This window comes from Mytilus galloprovincialis, chromosome 6 (assembly GCF_965363235.1).
Source record: "Mytilus galloprovincialis chromosome 6, xbMytGall1.hap1.1, whole genome shotgun sequence".
In the NCBI taxonomy this organism is placed as follows: Eukaryota; Metazoa; Mollusca; class Bivalvia; order Mytilida; family Mytilidae; genus Mytilus; species Mytilus galloprovincialis.
Window position 1 is genome coordinate 95,907,610 of NC_134843.1, and position 22,167 is coordinate 95,929,776.

The following is a 22,167-nucleotide window of genomic DNA, read 5'->3' on the forward strand; positions in this document are numbered from 1 at the left end:
CATCCTTGGTTTAACCCATTACCACTACTAAAGAATGAATAGGTCCATAGGGGAACGTAGTGGTTTGGGAAGAAATGATGATTTAATGATTGACAAATGATAGTGACATTGAGTCAGAGAACACAGTCTTGCAAAAAAACTTTCATTCTGAAATAATGAAATGTATTTTGATGCGATATTCATATAATATTACAAAATGCTCCTTTTATTAGGTACAATCAAAGCCCAAGTGTTATTATTGCATAAATCATCAATATGTAAGATTTTCAATAATGAATTCGGACAAGTGAGTTAAGAGTTCGGACAAGCTGATTTTCCTGCCACTTGTCCGATGGGACAAGTTAGAAAAAATGTTAATGTAGAGGCCTGGTTAGCTAACATAAAAAATATTCAGACACATTTTTTATTCAACTACATACTCAAATCATGATTGCGGCCAACTTCGTTTTGAATAGGTTCATTGGTTTCAAAGGACAACTTTTTTTTTAAGTAAGCAGATGACGGATGATGCAAAAAGACAATGGACATCAAGTAAGAGCATTAACTCATACTAGGACCAGATGAACTTAAAAGGGGGAACAGTACAATTATCCATATGAAACATCATCATTTGTATTGCTAGTTTAGAAAGGAAAGTGACATCTGTTTCAGTTGAGGTAGGTATAATAAAAAGCACTGAAAGCTAGAAAAATATACAAGAACACAAGTACACACTCCTTTAACACTGAAAACTAGAAAAAATATAAAAATACAAGCTTCTTTTACAGGGAAAACAAGGAAAAAACAAAATACCATTTACAACCGTAGCAGACACTGAAAGCTAAGAAAATACAAAATACAAGCTTTTTAACACTGAAAGCTTGGGAAAATACAAATGCAGGCTTTTTAATCACTCAGAAAATACAAAATGCAAGCTTCTTATACACTGAAAGCTAAGAAAATACAAAATACAAGCTTCTTAAACACTGGAAGCCAGGAAAATACAAAATAAGAGCTTTTTAAACACTGGAAGCCAGGTAAATACAAAATACAGGCTTCTTTAACATTGAAAGCTAGGAAAATACAACATACAAGCTTCTTTAACACTTCACTGATCAGCATAAGACAGTAGGTCTCCAATTTATAAAGTTATTACAATTTGTATGTGTGCTTTAACAACATTAAAATGTGAAACTTAAATTTATAAGCGTCTTATGTTTGATATATCAAAAGGGTCCAGTATTCTATTTTCTATTGAAGGAAAAATATATTTGATATTCAATGAATTTGTTTACAAAATTAGACTCTCCACTTGACTAAATATTTATATAATGACATGTCATTTAATGTATGACTGGTCACCTTCAAACTTAATACACTGTTATATGTACACTGACAATATAGAACACAGTCTTTAAAGGTGTGCAGAATTACAACATGGAAGTGTTCTGAATTTTTTAGACATTAAAAAAACATTCTATAAATCTTTCATTTCAATATATATCACATGGTAATTAATTTAAACATTTTTTCAAATGAACACCAATTTGACTGATTTAACAATGAAGACATTATATTAATATCAAAACATGCATAACATTGTTCCTTTAGATATTGTTTTGTTATTGCACTCAGTACTCCTAGTATAGTATATCATATTCATTTGGATGGTATATAATTTGTTCAAAGCTTCATAAAAAATAACTACTTTGTGTTCAGAATTCTAATACAGTATGAAGTATATAACAATAAAATAGAAGTTAAGAATTCTCCATGGATCAATGTGTTTTCTGTGCCAAAACACTGAAACATCCAAAATATCTAATCCAGTGAGAAATCTGGTATTATAGATGTAATATCATCATAAATGTGAATTTCAGATCTGTAATCAATTACACTTAAATTGAAATTGAGCATATATTCCATTAAAACAGAAGATCTGTAAAAATACATAATAATTAATGAACAATAGAAAATATTAAAAAAGAATATTTATAGATCATTGATTATATTTCAAACAAGAGGGTGTATCTCAGATACCTCTTTGTACATGTACTACAAACTTGACTAATTTGGCCTCGATGTGACAAATAACACCAGCCTGAAATAATTTATTTTTTTAATGTAATATGAGCCTATGTATAAAAAAAAAATAGTAATTTAACTTGATACATGTACCTCTTTTATGTAATTTATTATGATTTATTGTTGTTTTGAATATCTATAATTTCAAGATTTTAAACAAGAACATGTCCCCAGTACACGGATGCCCCACTCCCACTATCATTTTCCATGTTCATTGGACCGTGAACTTGGGGTCAGAACTCTAATTTGGCATTAAAATTAGAAAGATCATATCATAAGGAACATGTATACTAAGTTTCAGGTTGATTAGACTTCAACTTCATCAAAAACTACCTCGACCAAAAACTTTAACCTGAAGCAGGACCGACGATCGAACGAACAGACGGACGAACGGATGGACCAACGGACGCACAGTCCAGAAAACATAATGCCCCTCTACTATCATAGGTGGGGCATAAAAATAAAATACCGTGTACATGTATCACAACAACTGCAAAGTGTGCATTTAATTCAAATTTTAACTTGGACTAAAAAGACTACATGTAACAGTGCCATTTTATAAGGCAATAACTATAACGTAAATATTAACAATTCATATCACAAATTAACAATAAATTAGTGAAAGACAATATTGAACAACAATGCCACGGTTTTTCACCCAGTTGTATGTCAGTATGTCACTGGTTTCCTGGGAACACTACACCTCAATGAACAGTCATACATCATTAATTATCCAAGAACACTCATTATTTTACTGACACAAATATCAGATGCTAATCTGGCCTCCTTACTGACCATTGAAAAGTTTAGAAATCCATGAGGTAAATCATCAATAAGGTGAAGGTCAACTTTCTTATTGAGATCTCTCAGCTTTTTAGCAAATGAAACAGAATCATCCAAGAGAGGATCCAAATGGCAGGCCTAAAATTAGAATAATCATGCAATTAATAATATGATATCATTAGCTAGGTTTACCAGTAAGTGTGGAAATTTTAAAAACATAATTCAATATTAGTATGATTAAGAAATACCAAAAAATGTAACAGTTTGACATCATTTGTAAAATATTTTAATGTCTCAAAATTCTTTTTCAAGTTGTATTTAACCAAATTTTCAATTATTGATGTTTCATTCATTAATCAGAAGTGTGTCGAACATGTATGACATTCATGATAAATTGTAAAAAAAACATAAGGATTTCTAGTTTGTTGGTCAATCATGATCATTGAACACAACTTGTGAATTAGATAGCAGCTTACTCCTGAACAAGGCTTTTTACAGTGGGAATGAGTCATTGAAAAGAAAATACTTCTCCCTTTGTTTCCTATATGTCCTTCTTTGTACTATGAAAAAAACTTACCACAAGATAAACAGGAGGCAAATCTTTCAACAACTCCTCTGAAGCTAACAATGGAGACATATATGGATTCTTTACTATCGGTAGATGACGAAATGCTGTCAGAGGACTATGTTGAATGTGATGCTTGGCAGCTCTCAGGGGAACAAAATTCAATGTTCCAGTACAATTTGTAACAAAACTGGAATCTGAATCGCCTTGGACACCACAATCAAATGTTTTTGACCGAGATGTCATGCTCTGACGGGGAGGAACAGATTGACACACTTCCTTTGGTAAATCAACAGACGCTTGTTTTGAAATCCCTTTGCTGACTCTAGCTAACTTTTTATGTTTGTTACTCTGACCAGAAACACTATCTGACTGACCAACCATATCCTTTGAGAGAGTTTGTTCATCAAAAGCACCATCTTCCATAGGACTCATTACAACATTATGCTGTGATGCCTCATTAACAGCACCATTTTCTACAGAGTTCGTTCCAATTTTTAGTTCTGACAGTTCCATCACAGCACCATTTTGTTCTGAATCATTGACATTTACATTCTGGGAAGTACTATGATCAGCACCTTCTGAATCAAAATCTTCTACTGAAAACTGTGAGTCTGTTGAATCAGGAGTTCCTATAGCTTCTTTTGAAACAGTCAAAACTTCGAAACTTTCTTCACTTTTTACATCCTCTTTTTCAGTTGTTTCGTCATTTATTGGAGGTATCGGTACCTGTCCATTGTCAATTTCAACTTCTTCAAAACATGATTCCGTTCCACTGTTGCTTTCCATTTCAGAACTAGATGTCAAAGTATCCATTGCAGAGTTACGTAATGAGCTTGATGCTGAAGTATCTGTTGGAGAGTTACCCCCCTTTGTAGATTTTTCACAATCTTCAAATGAGTGGTCACTCTTCTTGTATTCTACTATAACCCATTTGTCATCTTTTGGTGAAAAACATGTGGACACCCCAGCATATGCTGTAAACAAATGAAATCAATGACAATTCAGTCACAAAGTATTCAATATTTTTTAAGATTACTGTCACAGGTTACAATGGTAACAAAAGTATCATGCCATGGCTTATCAATTTATCTCATAGTGCAATCATGAAGGTTGCTTAATGAATTTAGTTCTTTGACTTGATATCTCAAATAAAAACGAGAAATGCAACTGATGCCATGCTAAGCATAAACCAACTCATAATTCAAAATGTAAGAAAACAGGAAGCAGGTATCTAAATTGAGATTCAAATATTTCCTGAAAAAGCTTGTTTTGTTTTCATAAAAACATAATGATATGCCACAGCATGCAAACAACAAAACACCATCTTTAATTCAAACTCATTTCTCCATTCATCTGTTGTTATTTTAAGTACTGTTCTGGAATAGGTTTCACTAAAAATCTTACGACTTAGATATGTCATAAGTCTTGAACAAATCAGTATACTTACGATCAATCTTAGTCGTAATATTTTTGGTGAAACTGACTCCTGTTACTTGACTGTAGTAAATATCAATATTGAGAAAAAAATGTCTAATACATGTATCTTTTTTTTTTTTACATCTTCCTTTACGTTTTAATCAAATAGTCTGTTTCTATGTATGTTGGTGTTTGTTTTTTGTAGCAGTTTAGTGTTTCTGTTGTTCTGTTGTTTTCCTCTTATAGTCTATGTGTTTTCCTCGGTTTTGGTTTGTGACCCAAGTTTGTTTTCACTTAATCAAGTTATGACTATTGAACAGGGGTATACTATTGTTGCCTTTATTTCACTAATTAACTTTATACAGGAAAGTTAGCAGTGACTGTTAAACATAACTCTTGTCATAAATCTATATATTGTAAAAAGCAGAAATTTTTGTGGAGGATTTAATTTCGTTTATTTTGTGAAAAGAATATATCCACAAAATTAAAAACCCCAGGAAAATTTAACCTACATATAATATCACTTGCATTAACTGGAAACCATGAAATTAAATCCTCATGAAATCTTACAGTGACTTGACTGTCAGTGTTGCTCTCCACCAATTGCAACTCATTCAAAATTTTGACCAAATTGCAATTTGTTTTATAAAATCAAATTGTTCAACTGGTCAGAATATTGAACCAACTGCTGTAGAAAACCACAGCCAAGTCATGAAAGTGCAAGGTGATAAAATAAAACATACTTAAAATATGTGTAAAATTGCAATATATGTTTGTAGGAAGTTTCCATGGGGGAGATAATAACTTTTCTTTCAAAAAGTCTTTATTCAAAAGAATAATATTTTAGGTTATCTCCCCTGAAAACTTATAAATAGCATATTGTTATTTCACACATATTTTACTGAATATATGATGTTTTATTTAAAATGATATCTGATTCTTATAAATATAGAATACTTTTAGAAAGAAAAACTATATGAAAGCTTAGTTTGGACAATTTTATAGCAATTCAAAATAAACAGTTCCTCTTCAGCATGGAAATGACTATAATATAACTATACAAACTGATAAACAAATTTTGTCACAACATCATTAAAGTGGAGTTAAAGTCTTATAGGTTTGTAAGTATATTTTATTTCATCACCTTGCATTTTTACATTTTGACTGAACAATTTGTTCAATATTCTGACCAGTTGAACAATTTGGTTTAATAAAACAAATTGCAACTTGGTCAAAATATTGAATGAGTTGCAATTGGTGGAGAGCAACACTAACAGTCAAGTCACTGTAAATACTGACAAAACCACCAAACTTTTACCCCATGAAAATTCATGTTTCTACAGTATATTAAGAGCTGTAATATTCTCAATATAATTGCTTATAAAAGACTTTACATTAATAATTGTTTAATGAAATACAAGTCTGAAGCTAGTGCATTGTAAACCTTCATTCTCATCATCCTGTGTGTTATTATTTACCTGCTAAACACCTAGTAAGTATCCCCATAGGAAGTAAGGGATCCATTAATCCCATCATCCTTGATGGTGATGGTGTATATCTGACCATGAATGGTGTGTAGGCTGCCATGATCCCATCTGGTACCCTGATCTGGAAGGATGCGGCTCTGATTGCTGTGGCCATCATCAGGTTACCACCAGCACTGTCTCCAGCAAAACATATCCTCTCACCTGTCCAGCCTTAAATTAAATATAGGTACATTGTATGTAAGGTGAATCACCTCTTTAAATATAACCAGTCATCAAATATCAATAATACAAAGGTAAGAATGAGTTAAACATAAATGAAAGAAGACTGAGATTTTTTTCTGAAAACTTGCTGTAACATATTGAGTACTAATATATCATTAATTTATTTAAAAGAAAAAATTTTCCAAATGAAATATTTAGAATATTATAAATGAGTTTGGAAAAAAAGCTGATATATTTATTTAAGTAAATGCAATACCTAGAAGCTCTGAATTCTCCAGTGCCCAAGCATATGCATAAAAACACTCTTCTAAAGCTCGCGGGAAAGGGTACTCAGGTGCTAATGAATAGTCAATAGATAATATAGGTACATCCAAATCCTTGGCCCATTGTCTCAAATATACCTACAAAACAATAGATAATATAGGTACGTCTAAAATCCTTGGCCCATTGTCTCAAATATACCTACAAAACAATAGATAATATAGGTACGTCTAAAATCCTTGGCCCATTGTCTCAAATATACCTACAAAACAATAGATAATATAATAGGTACGTCTAAAATCCTTGGCCCATTGTCTCAAATATACCTACAAAACAATAGATAATATAATAGGTACGTCTAAAATCCTTGGCCCATTGTCTCAAATATACCTACAAAACAATAGATAATATAGGTACATCCAAATCCTTGGCCCATTGTCTCAAATATACCTACAAAACAATAGATAATATAGGTACGTCTAAAATCCTTGGCCCATTGTCTCAAATATACCTACAAAACAATAGATAATATAATAGGTACGTCTAAAATCCTTGGCCCATTGTCTCAAATATACCTACAAAACAATAGATAATATAATAGGTACGTCTAAAATCCTTGGCCCATTGTCTCAAATATACCTACAATTAAGCCAGTTGTACTGGGTACTTAAAGTGATCTTTAATAACTTTCCATCAGTTATCTGTTGATTGACTTCAAGGCAAGTTCAAGCATTATTGTAAGTCAGAATGTACTGCATGAAATAGAGATACTTGATAATAAGCGATAAAATTTATTCTGAGTGGATCACTTTTCTTGTTAAATACATTAAGATGTTTTCACTTTGTCTAAGTTCTATAAATTACCTCATGTGACCTTGAAGACTGAGCTACAAATCCTCCACCATGACAATGTAGAACTAATCCTGATGATTTGGGGTTTGGTTTCTTCTTCATCTTTGTGTGTGGAACTTTCTGTAAAAAAAAGGTGTTAAAACACTGACATTCTTAATAAAGCATCAAGGTTAAGGTATTTAACTTGAAAGACTAAAGACTAATTTTGTTGTTTTTTAAAAACAAGTCATAGGATGATATTATGAAAAAGAAACAACAAATCAAATGGAAACAGTCACATATGTCGTTCTCTCCAGTGATTTGATAAGGGTCTCATTTTCTTATATTTCCATACTGTTACAGTTAATACTAACCTGTCCTTCTCTCCAATGATTTGAGAACAGTCTCATTTTGATATTCCCTGGTCCTGTGTAGGCACATGGAGGTTTTATGTTTCCATAATGTTAAGTGAATTCTGACCTGTCCTTCTCTCCAATGATTTGAGAACAGTCTCATTTTGATATTCCCTGGTCCTGTGTAGGCACATGGAGGTTTTATGTTTCCTTACAGTTAAAGTTAATACTAACCTGTCCTTCTCTCCAATGATTTGAGAACAGTCTCATTTTGATATTCCCTGGCCCTGTGTAGGCACATGGAGGTTTTATGTTTCCATAATGTTAAGTGAATTCTGACCTGTCCTTCTCTCCAATGATTTGAGAACAGCCTTATTTTGATATTGCCTGGTCCTGTGCAGGCACATGGAGGTGTTATGTTTCCTTACAGTTAAAGTTAATACTAACCTGTCCTTCTCTCCAATGATTTGAGAACAGCCTCATCTTGATATTCCCTGGCCCTGTGTAGGCACATGGAGGTGTTATATTTCCATACTGTAACAGTTAATACTAACCTGTCTTTCTCTCCAATGATTTGAGAACAGCCTCATTTTGATATTCCCCGGCCCTGTGTAGGCACATGGAGGTTTTATGTTTCCATAATGTCTGACCTGTCCTTCTCTCCAATGATTTGAAAACAGCCTCATTTTGATATTGCCTGGTCCTGTGCAGGCACATGGAGGTGTTATGTTTCCTTACAGTTAAAGTTAATACTAACCTGTCCTTCTCTCCAATGATTTGAGAACAGCCTCATTTTGATATTCCCTGGCCCTGTGTAGGCACATGGAGGTGTTATAACAACTGTTTCCACACTGTTATGACAATTCATCTCAAATGGTCCTGGTTGAATTGTAATAACTTCATTTACATGAACTCTTGGACATGCAAGATGTGACAACTAAAATAAAAATTTTAAATCTAATGAACAGACAAACTTTAATTACATATATTTTGAATTAATCAAGTTTACTCAATACACACTGAAAGATCTGATAAGAGATATATTTATTCAGTCAATCAGCTTTACTAATACAATTTCTACCACTTGATATACCCAGAACATCATTTGTACATAACATAAATAATATAATTGATGGATTCTGAAGGTTAAACTCAGAATCAGAATATGTGATAAACATGTACATCTTATCACATACAATGTACATCTTATCACATACAATGTACATCTTATCACATACAATGTACATTTGTATCCTTTCTTTTATAATTAAAGATTATCATTGATAATCTCAACAAGATTGGTTTTCTTGCTTGAGCCGGTGTGGGTTGAGATGACCAATGATAATCTGTTTTTCACTCTTTAACCTATGACGAAGTTATTAATTTCATTGAAAAAGGGCATGTGCACCCTTAGTTTCATAAAGGAAATTATCAGTCTGTAACATCAAAGGACAAATTCGTGAAATAGTGATAATAAGAAATATTTGGAATGATCTATTTCAATATTCTATACAGACATGTGTTTGAAGAATTGGCAAGTCTAGACAATATGACCCTTTTCAGAAATCTGCCAAATGCTTCAAGCTTAGAACAGAAAGACAATATATCAATTCTTTGATTTACACCAGCTGAGAATCAAATCTATTTTTCCGGTTTTTTTTTTAAAATATTTTCTAACAACACCAACTGCATAACAATAAATTACAAACCTGCATAAAATCTGATTCAGGTATAGACCAGAAAGATTTACAGAAACTTATATCTGCTGTTCTAGTGACATCTACAACCTAAAAAGGTTAAAGAACATTATGTTTAATTCTCCATAACTAGGGTTTTTATGCTCACAATTATGTCATTCTTTATACATGTATATTTCTTTCTCTTTTTATTATCTTTGTTTTTTCTCTTTTCCCAGCCTTGTGATTTTTTTGGCGAAAAAATAATAATTGTGGCGATTAAAATTCGTCATTTGTGAAAGAATTTGGCGAAAGAAATATAAGTAACAATTTCTTTTCGTCCAACTTGTTTATTTACTTCTTTTTCGGATTTCTCAGATTTCACCTGATCAGACAATACTCGGAATTCGCCTTGAACTCGCTAAGATTCTGACGGAAAATCAATAATCAGCTGATTGCATCTTATAGCTATCAATAACAAAGGACTATTAATAAAGGTGTTGATTGTATTGTTTGACAAAATGATATAATAAGTTATATGGTTCGCTACTGCCCCCCTACGGATCCACAGAGGGTTAGTAAAATCCATAGGGGGTGAGGCCGGAGGCCCAGTCCCCTATGGATTTTATTCACCCTCTATGGATCCATAGGCAGTGTTTTCCCTAGGCTGTTCATGCATAGCGGTACCGCTACGCATAAAATTTCGGCCGCCATGCATTTATCATACCCGCTATGCATCCCGCTATGTGTGAAATTTTTATTATCTTATAATATGAAGTGACAATTGACAAAACTCTACAGGTGTTTCAAACTCACTGGACTGATAATTGATCATAATTAGACGGAACGCTCTGATTTTACAACCACGTTGATTAGATAGAACAACATTCAAGACTTCGATTGCATAATAGAAATCGGGAGTTCAAATTGTTTTAATGATAAATATTATAGCCTGATACAGCTTCCAAATATCCTTCCGTGAAAAAATAAAAAGTAAACCTTTTGCAGTATAAATTTAACGTTTTGAAATCAAAAGGCTGACATCGAAATATTTATATCAAACGCAGTTGATTAGTTGTAACAGAGAATGCACATCATTGGGTTGAAACATGATGTAACTTTGACCTCCGTAGCAGAGTTCAAAAAAATTTATGGGTCACTGAATATTCACAATTCAGATCGTTTTTGTTTTGTTTTGATGTTTTAATTTTTGAAACTGATCTTTCAAACTAGTTTTAATCCAGAAGAAAGTAAAAACATTGCTTGACTGTACCTTAAGTTGAATATCTATATCCAAATTAAATAAATTAAAACTGTAATCCATGATCACAAATTGAAGCTTTGTTTACAATTGTTGAAAGCCATGTGCTTTTTGGCGGGAAAATTCGGGAAACCCCTTATTTAAAACAGGAAACAGTTACATTTCATTGTTATTTATAGACAGTAGGAATTTCATTTTGGAAATCATTTTGATTAACTGCTAAGATTTATTCATGAAAAATTAATAATTTCTTGGGGTGAAACTGATAATACTTTTTTTTATTAAAATAATTTACATCTAGGGGTATGGAAAGGGGGGCTGTTTTTTTTTGGTTTTTTTTTTCAATAATATTACAAATATATATAAAGTTCACCAGTCTGAAAATACATGGTTAAATGGATTTTAATTCTGAAAAAGTCATGTTTATTTAATTCCTTTATTATTTCCATCATAATCAGAAACAAGCTACATGTAAGAGGTATTTCAAACATATATTTTTGGCTTTTATATAAGAACATTCAAGACTATTAATATGTATGTGCCTGTAGTAAAACAAACCTGGTAGAGCCTAAAAAAAATTCTACAGGGCCCTTGAAAAAACTTTTGGATCCAGGCTGGCCTTGAGAGAAAATGTTAAGTATTGTTCCTGACTGTATTGCAGATTTATGTGAAGTTTTTAAACTGACATGCACAATTCATTTCACAAGTGTAATAAAAATAATTCTAGAAAACAATGCTGCGCATCGCGTTGCAAATTCATCTTAGACCCACCATGCATCAAGAATTTTCTAGGGAAGACACTGATAGGGGGTCAGTAGTTAACCTTATAACGAATTTATCGCATGCTAGACTTTCTGCTGCGTTATGTTGTAAAATAAACAATGAAACACAACATTGATAGATGACGTCACCATTAACGCGTCATGAACCCCCTATGAAATTTACTAACCCCCTACGGTCTCATAGGGGGTCACCACGTGACGGCGTTAAACCAATCACAACGTGATAATTTACCCGTGGGACGATAAGGTTAAATGGCATCAGTCCCATGTTACATAAAGGATTTATAAACCACTTTGCCAGTGGCGGATCCAGAGGGGGGGTTCCGGGGGTCCGCACCCCCCCTTTATTTTGGCCGATCAATGCATTTGAATCGGGACATATGTTTTGCACCCCCTGCACCCCCCCTTTGCCCTGGGCTAGCACCCCCCCTTTCGAAAATTCCTGCATCCGCCACTGTTTGCGACGCACGTGTTCGAAGCAAACTTTTGACGTCTCCTCTCCTTTTAATTATTATTTGTAAAAAAGAAAAAGTAAGTGACCCTTCTTTTAGAAAAGTTGTTCAAAATATAATGAATATTCCCCCTTTAAAGTTAAAAAAAAAACATTTTAAAAGTAAATGTTAATTAGTGTTTATTCATTACAATGTAGACTCTAAGATAAGTTTGCGAGAATAATCATAGACGACAATGGGGCAAACTCATCTTATTTAGGGGGTAGCAAAAAGGGAAAATTTAAAACAAAAAAAATATTTATGTTTCTTGGCGAAAAAAATAATATAGTCGCGAAAAAAATTTTTTTTTTGGCATAAGAGGTGGCGAAAAAAATAATTGACCCAGGGGAAATCCTGACCAGGAATATCAAAAAAATTATAATACAATGTATAAAAAGCTATCTAAGCAGCAAAATGCGTATCTGTGACTTAAATTACTTCACCAGATGTGGGACTATAGGAACGTACAAACAAATTTATAAACTTTAATATTTTAATTTTTTTAAATGATTTTCCAAGTCCAAATTGCCTTTATTGTATTACAATTGGACTCAGTCTGCATGATCTTTATAAATTCATTCTATGTATGAATTAAAGTTGCATACATGTACATTCAATCAAATATGGTTTAAATTTAGTCCACTGTATCAATATTAATGAAGTATACGTTTACATATGTAAATGCATGCATACATTTTTTTGTACATGTACTTACTCTTTGTGCTCTTAGATCTGGGTCTAAGAAGTATTTTCCACTGTTGAACAAAGCTGTTGTCAGTTGTAACAAATGTGATTCATTTTGGTATCCATCACTAAATGATGCCATGGCAACACCAACTCCATGTAAAGGTTTTACCATTGACTGACAAAACTAAAAGTAAAAATGCTAATTACATGAACTACATGTACATGTACTTTAATCAGGTTTTTTATTTTTTTTTTATTGTATTTGTATGTGCAGCTACATTCAATGAATGTTCAATTTTTATGTGTGTATGAGTTTATTATCATTGTTGTCGGTCATGAGTTCAGTGTTACAGTTAGGCAACTTTCAAAGGGTGTGGGACCTACCCATATACAAGTTGCTTTGATGTGATGTCAATGACAATGTCTTGACAACACTTATTTTTGTATGCCATCAGAGGAGTGTGAATTTATAAGACAATGGGTGATAATTAGCTTTATAGTTTGAAATAATAATGCGATACATTTCTTTTCTAGTGCCTCAAAAGTTTCCAATTTATTAAGTTTTGCCTAAATTACATTGTAAGCTTATTATATTTCATTTTTCATGTTTTGTATAAATAAGAAATTTTTCAGTAGATTCTTTTTTTACAATTTAGCAATGTCATGTGAATGTGTATACCGGTATGCATAATAAGTCATGTATGTAGTCTCCTACATGGAGGCTACATGTAAAATAAAAATTTAGTCATTATATATATTATTGTCTCAACATTAGAAAGTCCTAGCTAGTATATAGACTCCTGGTGTTTACTTATGAAGGAATTGTAACAAAAATAATAGCATCATTTCATAACCAGGTGCTCCGCAGGGCGCAGCTTTATACGACCGCAGAGGTCGAACCCTGAACAGTTGGGGCAAGTATGGACAAAACATTCAAGCGTGATACAGCTCTGAATTTGGATTGTGATCAAATTTTTGACATTACATGGTTTTTTTTTACACAAAACAAATGTCAAGATTTTACAAATCAATTAAAGATTTCTTCTTCAAACTTTTTAAATCTAAAATTAAATAGTTGATCATGACACAGCATAGGTTTCTGACACAGAACGAATGTGGTCTAATGAACTTAAAAGTTTTTTTTTGCCTTTGAGCAATTCACTATGCTGTTGAATATTAATCCTCTCAAAAAAATGTTTGAAGAAATTTTCTTTTTATTTATGAAATCTGAAATGAGAAAAATTTAACCCCCCCCCCTTTTTTTTCACATCCCCGTTTCCCTTTTTCCAAAACTGATATCAATTCAAATTTCTAATGGAGTTTGCAACAATAACTACTCTTTTAAATACATCATAAAATATTAAAATGTAAAATAAAGTGCTTGTTATCACTGAATGGTAAAGATTGGTTGGTAGTAAAAGTGAATATACATTGTTTATTGTATAAAACAATAAAAAAAACTTCATCAGCAACATTTTATATTGGCAAATTTCCAATGAAGTTATTTACATAAAGTTATTGGCAAATAAAAATAGAAAATGACATCATAGTCATGTCTGGCAAATGTCCAACATACATTATCTAAAAACATTTTAGATAAGATAAGGAAAAAAAGCTTCATCAGCAACATTTTATATTGGCAAATTTCCAATGAAGTCATTTACATAAAGTTATTGGCAAATAAAAATAGAAAATGACATCATAGTCATGTCTGGCAAATTTCCAACATATATTATCAACTACTATTCTATACAAAGAAAGATAACTCCAATTGAAAATTAATTGCTATTACACAATATTGTGCAATTAGATATTTCTTGCTATTGTGCAATACTGTGCAATTGAAAATTTCTTGCTATTGCACAATATTTCATATGGAATCCTGATTTGGACCAACTTGAAAACTGGGCCCATAATCAAAAATCAAAGTACATATTTAGATAAAGCATATCAAATAAGCCCAAGAATTTAATTTTTGTTAAAATCAAACTTAGTTTAATTTTGGACCCTTTGGACCTTAATGTAGACCAATTTGAAAACTGGACCAAAAATTAAGAATCTACATACACAGTTAGATTTGGCATATCAAAGAACCCATTTATTCAATTTTTGATGAAATCAAACAAAGTTTAATTTTAGACCCCCATTTGGACCAACTTGAAAACTAGGCCAATAATTAAAAATCTAAGTACATTTTTAAATTCAGCATATCAAAGAACCCCAAGGATTCAATTTTTGTTAAAATCAAACTAAGTTTAATTTTGGACCCTTTGGACCTTAATGTAGACCAATTTGAAAACGGGACCAAAAGTTAAGAATCTACATACATAGTTAGATTCGGCATATCAAAGAACCCCAATTATTCAATTTTTGATGAAATCACACAAAGTTCAATTTTGGACCCTTTGGGCCCCTTATTCCTAAACTGTTAGGACCAAAACTCCCAAAATCAATACCAACCTTCCTTTTGTGGTCATAAACATTGTGTTTAAATTTCATTGATTTCTATTTACTTAAACTAAAGTTATTGTGCGAAAACCTAGAATAATGCTTATTTGGGCCCTTTTTTGGCCCCTAATTCCTAAACTGTTGGAACCAAAACTCCCAAAATCAATCCCAACCTTTCTTTTGTGGTCATAAACCTTGTGTCAAAATTTCATAGATTTCTATTAACTTAAACTAAAGTTATAGTGTGAAAACCAAGAAAATTCTTATTTGGGCCCTTTTTGGCCCCTAATTCCTAAAATGTTGGGACCAAAACTCCCATAATCAATACCAACCTTCCTTTTGTGGTCATAAACCTTGTGTTAAAATTTCATAGATTTCCATTCACTTTTACTAAAGTTAGAGTGCGAAAACTAAAAGTATTCGGACGCCGGACGACGACGACGACGACGACGACGACGACGACGACGACGACGACGACGCCGCCGACGCCAACGTGATAGCAATATACGACGAAAAATTTTTCAAATTTTGCGGTCGTATAAAAAATAACTTACCTTATCTTCCTCAGAACCACTCCATCATCATCATCTCAATTCAAATTTCAAATGAACTTTGCAACCATAAACACCCATTTAAATACATCAAAAAATTATAAAAATAGAAAATGACATCATAGTCATGTCTGGCAAATTTCCAACATACATTATCTAAAAACATTTTAAATAAGATAAGAAAAAAAGCTTCATCAGCAACATTTTATATTGGCAAATTTCCAATGAAGTAATTTACATAAAGTTATTGGTTAATAATAATAGATAATGACATCATAGACATTTTACTAAAAGTTATTGGCTAATAATAATAGAAAATGACATCATAGTCATGTCTGGCAAATTTCCAACATACATTATCTAAAAACATTTTAAATAAGATAAGAAAAAAAGCTTCATCAGCAACATTTTATATTGGCAAATTTCCAATGAAGTAATTTACATAAAGTTATTGGTTAATAATAATAGATAATGACATCATAGACATTTTACTAAAAGTTATTGGCTAATAATAATAGATAATGACATCATAGACATTTTACTAAAAGTTATTGGCTAATAATAATAGATAATGACATCATAGTCATGTCTGGCAAATATCCAAAAAAAAGCTTCATCAGCAACATTTTATATTGGCAAATTGCCAATGAAGTTATTTACATCAAGTTATTGGCAAATAAAAATAGAAAATGACATCATAGTCATGTCTGGCAACCACTATTCTATACAAAGAAAGATAACTCCAATTGAAATTAATTGCTATTCCACAATATTCCAGTTAGATTCAGCATATCAAAGAACCCCAACTATTCAATTTTTCATCAATCAAATAAAAGTTTAATTTCAAAATCAAGTTAATGGTTATTTGGGCCAACCCCGATTTAGACCAACTTGAAAACTGGGCCAATAATCAACAATATAGGTCCATTTTTAGATTCAGCATATCTAAGAACCCAACAGATTCATTTTCTGTCAAAATCAAACTAAGTTTAATTTTGGACCCTTTACACTTTAATGTAGACCAATTTGAAAACAGGACCAAAAGTTAAGAATCTACATACACAGTTAGAATCGGCATATCAAAGAACCCAAATTAATCAATTTTGATGAAATCAAACAAAGTTTAATTTTGGACCCTTTGGACCCCTTATTCCTAAACTGTTGGGACCAAAACTCCCAAAATCAATCCCAACCTTCCTTTTTATGGTCATAAACCTTGTGTTCAACTTTTATAGATTTCTATTTACTTATATTAACATCATGGTACAAAAACCTAGAAAAATGCTTATTTGGGTCCCTTTTTGGCCCCTAATTCCTAAACTATTGAAACCAACACTCCCAAAATCAATCCCAACTTTTCTTTTGTGGTCATAAACCTTGTGTCAAAATTTCATAGATTTCTATTAACTTAAACTAAAGTTATAGTGCGAAAACCAAGAAAATGCTTATTTGGGCCATTTTTGGCCCCTAATTCCTAAAATGTTGGGACCAAAACTCCCAAAATCAATACCAACCTTCCTTTTGTGGTCATAAACCTTGTGTTAAAATTTCATAGATTTCCATTCACTTTTACTAAAGTTAGAGTGCGAAAACTAAAAGTATTCGGACGACGGACGACGACGACGACGACGACGCCGACGCCAACGTGATAGCAATATACGACGAAAAATTTTTCAAATTTTGCGGTCGTATAAAAAGAAATCATTTAATGAAAATAATTATCCTAACCCTAGGCTACGTCATTATACATATGTTATAGTGAATAAAATCTAATTTAATTCAATAAACAAAACAAAACCGTTTTTTTTCAATGTGATTATTTTCAGTTTTTTGCAGTGGTGTCTTGCCATGGCTTTGTTTGGACTTGTTTGTTTGCTTTTTGGCCTTGAATGTTTCTCCCTAATATTTTATTAGCTGTGCATTTGCATTCAGATATCACAGATCAAATTTATTTGTTCATAGTGTGTTAATTCACGTTTTTTGATTGAGTTAAGCCTGCCAATTGATATTTTATCGTGTGTTTTTCTATGTTGTCATGTTATGCTATTGTTTAAGAAAAAGGGAGAAGGTTTGGTACCATTAAAACATTTAATCCTGCTGCAAATGTTTGCACCTGTCCCAAGTCAGGAATCTGATGTACAGTAGGTGTTGTTTGTTTATGTAATTTATACGTGTTTCTCGTTTCTTGTATTTTTATATAGATTAGACTGTTGGTTTTCCTGTTTAAATGGTTTTACACTAGTAATTTTGGGGCCTATTATAGCTTGTTGTTCGGTGTGAGCCAAAGCTCTGTGTTGAAGGTCGTACATTGACCTACAAATTCAAGTTCAATTATCCTTTCAGTGAAAAATCCAAGAGGGTTTAAAGGGTGTTTTAATAATTTAAGACTTGATATTTAGGTGTATCATAAGCCAAAGATCAAGACTAAATGATTACATGTACCATGTACTTCTTAAATTATTAAAACACCCTTTGTTTACCCAATGCTTAAGCCCAAATCTGGTTATATCAACAGGTCACATGTTTACTGAATAATGTCAAAATGTTTACCGTAACATGTCAAAAAGTTTACTGTAACATGTACATTAGCTATAAATATAGATAACTGTAACCATAGAAAATCCCACTTGGATTTTTCACTGAAAGGATAATTGAACTTGTTTAGATATCAACCAGATACATATTTATCCACTGAATAACTTTGATTGGCCGGTTAAATCTGAACCGCTTGTTAACTTAACCGCCGGTTACCATATCTATATAAATAGGGTGCAATCATTAATCCACCATTCTGCCTCTGATGAAGGTCCTTTTTGGACCGAAACCGGTCAGGCTATGAAACATCACCAGGCGCTGTTAATTATATGGGCTATTTCAAAAAAAATGATGCCTTTCCTTTAAACCTTTGTCAGTCTCTTGTATGATACTATATCTGTAATGTTTTTAGGTCAGATAATGTATTATGATTAGTTGGTCCTAACTACCAAAGATAATAGCAGTATGTGCTCTGTTTAAAAAATATTGTCCAAAATTGTACCTCAAAATGTCAGGAGTGTAACGCTTTTAGTGTGACATTTAGAAGAAAGCATGTGCATTCATTGATGATATAGAATAAATAAGGGCAGATACAATACCAAACAATATCTTTCATCCAACTATTATATCTTGACTATGATTTCTTGTTCAATTCTTCCATATATTTACATTTCTATGAGCCTCATAAGGTAAGTCAAATAAGTTTGTGTAAAAAAAAAATGTTAGTAAAAGTCAATATGCTGCCAGAAAATGTCTTTGTAGGTGAAATAACATGTTTCTGTACATCTTGCACGGTTTATTTTTTTTGTTTAGTATCATAGCTTGGCACAGGTGCATCCAGTTGACCCTGAAGTTCTACTACAGTACTGGAATATTATGGTTACAATAAGAGGACTACCCAGGTCTGCCAGGAGTGTAACAACTGGGTTAAGATGTATTTTTTTTAGAAACAATGTTGTTATAGTTGTTGTTTTTTCTTGAATTTCAGTGAACATTACCTGTTACAGTTTATCAGTAACAAACATGCCATTATTATGGCCTTCATTGCTTTTGTATGCTCAATACTTCAATGTCAGGAGTGTAACACAAAAAAATGCCTTATTTCAATCTTATTAGCAAAGGTAAGTTATTGGAAGAAAAACAAGCTGACAATTATTATAAAATGACATTACTACAACTAAGCTTAACACAGAATACAAGTCTACATCATTACTTTTGAAATTTTTGAACTAAAATTGCAATTGAACTAGCTTGTTTAAATGTGTTACAGTCCTGACATACAAGTATTGAGCATAAACAAGCAATAAAGGCCATAATAATGGCATGTTTGTTACTGATAATCTGCAACAGGTGGTGTTCACACTCAAATTCCAGAAAAGAAACGCAATGATAACAACATTGTTTCTATAAAAAATAACATGAATGTTACACTTAAACATTTTAAAGCGTTACACTCCTGACATTTTTGGGTACATTTTTGGACAATTTTTAATATACAGAGCACATACTGCTACCATCTTTGGTAGTACGAACAAACTTATCATAATACATTATCTGACATAAAAACAGCATATATATAGTATCAAACAAGAGACTGAACAAGGTTTAAAGGAAAGCCATCTTTTTTTTTAAATAGACAATTAGCAAAATTTGTAAATATGTAAGAAGTATATAATTTTTTTTAACCTGTTCTTAATTTGCACTAAAATAATATGTGAAATATAAAGACTCTACATGATTTCAGGTCAGTTTCAGGTTAAAATATGGTAGCAATAAATTATGGTCAGGATGACAAGTTTCTGATGTAGCTTATCTATAACAAAATTCAACATGATTCTTTATTAAAATAATTGTAACATCTTTACAATGTAATGAGAAAGCCGATCTGTCTTGTAAAAGTGATTTTTCTGCACACTATTCACCAAAGATTCTTAAAAATTAAAGTGTAATTCTCATTAAACATGTTAAAAGTTTGCTCTTTGCTCAGAAATTAAAAAAATATGTAATCAAATATCTAATAAATTTATTTATTTGTGAGATTGTAAATTTAAAATAGATATCATGACTGATTTTCTAAACATTCCATTAAAAAACAGTCTTACAGTTACTGAAAAAATATGTCAGGAGTGTAACAAAAGGATAAAAAACACATGTTTGTATTTTTTAAATGAAGAAAACTTAGAATTGACTGAAGCAATTGTTGTGAAATTTTCAGAGGATGTAATTAGATCATATATGTTTGCTTCCTTATACTTTTTATATAAAATTAAAGCTTTTGCAAAGAGATATAAAAACTTTTGAAATAAGATATTAAAGAATACACTAAAAATTGGTGAAATTTACATATCTAAAAAAAAAACTGTTTATAAGTATAAAAAAAAATTGCAGGAAAATCATTTAGTACCTTTATTGCAACAAACAAAAAAAATTACATTGATATTTATATTCTTATTTATGTTTGTCAGTTGATATTATTATTTTGTTGTTTCCTTTGAAAAGTAATTCTTATGATTAAAATGTTGTTAAAATTTTTGTTTTTATTATTTTGCATTAACCCTTGGTAGTTTTGTAAACTTGAATGTCTGTGGATTAAAGAAAAATGATAGAAAAAAGATTAGCAATGACTTAATTTTTTACCATGTTTGTCACACTTTGGCATCATTTTTTTTGAAATAGCCCATATATACTATATTTTTATGCTTTTCCTTATTTTATACTTAGTCTGTAGACAATTCAGAGTTTTCTTATTGATGGTCTGAGTTGTCTTCATAGACAGTCTGAGTTGTCTTTTTAGGAGATGGTCCGAGTTGTCTCTAAGCCGAATTGTCTTGCACCCATTGATTCAAAATGAATTATTTCTTATGATCATTAATAAATGTCCCTACAGATAAGCTGATTACTTGAACAGACACCCTGGCAAATGGACAAGCAGCAAATTTAAACTTTTTGGGAAACATAAAATATTCTTATACCTGAAAACCTAGGCATCTTCCATAGAAACAGTCCTGACTTAATCGTTCGACATCCTTCAATAGATTTTCAGCAACTTCATTGTCAAGATAGGCTTCATTAGCAAAAAGACTTCCTTGGTCACAGAAAGGAATAAGCTTATTGGCATAATGTAAACTAGCTCTAAGTTGTCCCAAAACTGAAACATAAGCTTCAAGTTCCTTTGAATAGTGGTGACCACGGAAGAACATACCAGTTCTATTATTTGAAATGTGTCGAGATAACTGTAAAAGATGAAGGCAACATTTGTGAACAACTTTGATCAAACTTCGGTAACCGTTGGCATGAATATCTGGGGATAAATCATAATCAGCCAAACGAGGAGTGATTTCTTCTATGGAGGGTTGAATCCCCCTATCCAGATGTTCATGCATGAGACTAAATGATTTGTGAAATGATGACGTTGATGTCGTGGTTCCATTCTGATAATATTCAATGTTGTTGATAGCATGAGCTCGAAGATCTCTTAAAAGCGTTGAAAACATTGTTTATCCTTAAAACGACAGGTCACGAGTCCAAAGTTCAGATTTGTTTTGACAGGTTGCAAACTCCATACAGCGTTATCGTTCGGGTCATACTTCCCTTTCTCTGTAAAGAAGCGTAGCTAGATGTCACCACTGTTTCGGAGTTTGGACAGGTTGTTGACAAATTCGTCCATGATACAGCACAGCAGTAAATGACCAGGAAAACAAAAATAAACAATTTTATTCATAACTTTATAAAATAGTAAGATATTAATATG

General features: G+C 31.9%; 1 protein-coding gene across 1 annotated transcript; it reads right to left on the reverse strand.

The window, feature by feature from the left end:
- Nucleotides 1-2,089: 2,089 nt before the first annotated feature.
- On the reverse strand, nucleotides 2,090-22,098 carry LOC143080817 (hormone-sensitive lipase-like). The gene is made up of 10 exons (XM_076256875.1): nucleotides 22,063-22,098; nucleotides 21,389-21,965; nucleotides 12,911-13,066; nucleotides 9,695-9,772; nucleotides 8,743-8,922; nucleotides 7,666-7,773; nucleotides 6,797-6,941; nucleotides 6,310-6,528; nucleotides 3,425-4,389; nucleotides 2,090-2,985 (listed from the first exon to the last, which is right to left on the reverse strand). The coding sequence occupies exons 2-10, from the start codon at nucleotides 21,908-21,910 to the stop codon at nucleotides 2,794-2,796; spliced, it is 2,565 nt and encodes an 854-aa protein (XP_076112990.1). The 5' UTR covers nucleotides 21,911-21,965; nucleotides 22,063-22,098; the 3' UTR covers nucleotides 2,090-2,793.
- Between the last annotated feature and the right edge of the window lie 69 nt (nucleotides 22,099-22,167).

Bases quoted from the DNA above. Each gene is read 5' to 3' on its own strand.
- LOC143080817 (XM_076256875.1), bottom strand. From the start codon at position 21,910: ATGTTTTCAACGCTTTTAAGAGATCTTCGAGCTCATGCTATCAACAAC. The intron at 7,774-8,742 runs GTTAGTATTAAC...TTTTTTTTACAG, and splicing joins ATCATTGGAGAGAAGGACAG to AAAGTTCCACACACAAAGAT. The intron at 6,942-7,665 runs GTAATTTATAGA...ATTGTTTTGTAG, and splicing joins AGTCTTCAAGGTCACATGAG to GTATATTTGAGACAATGGGC.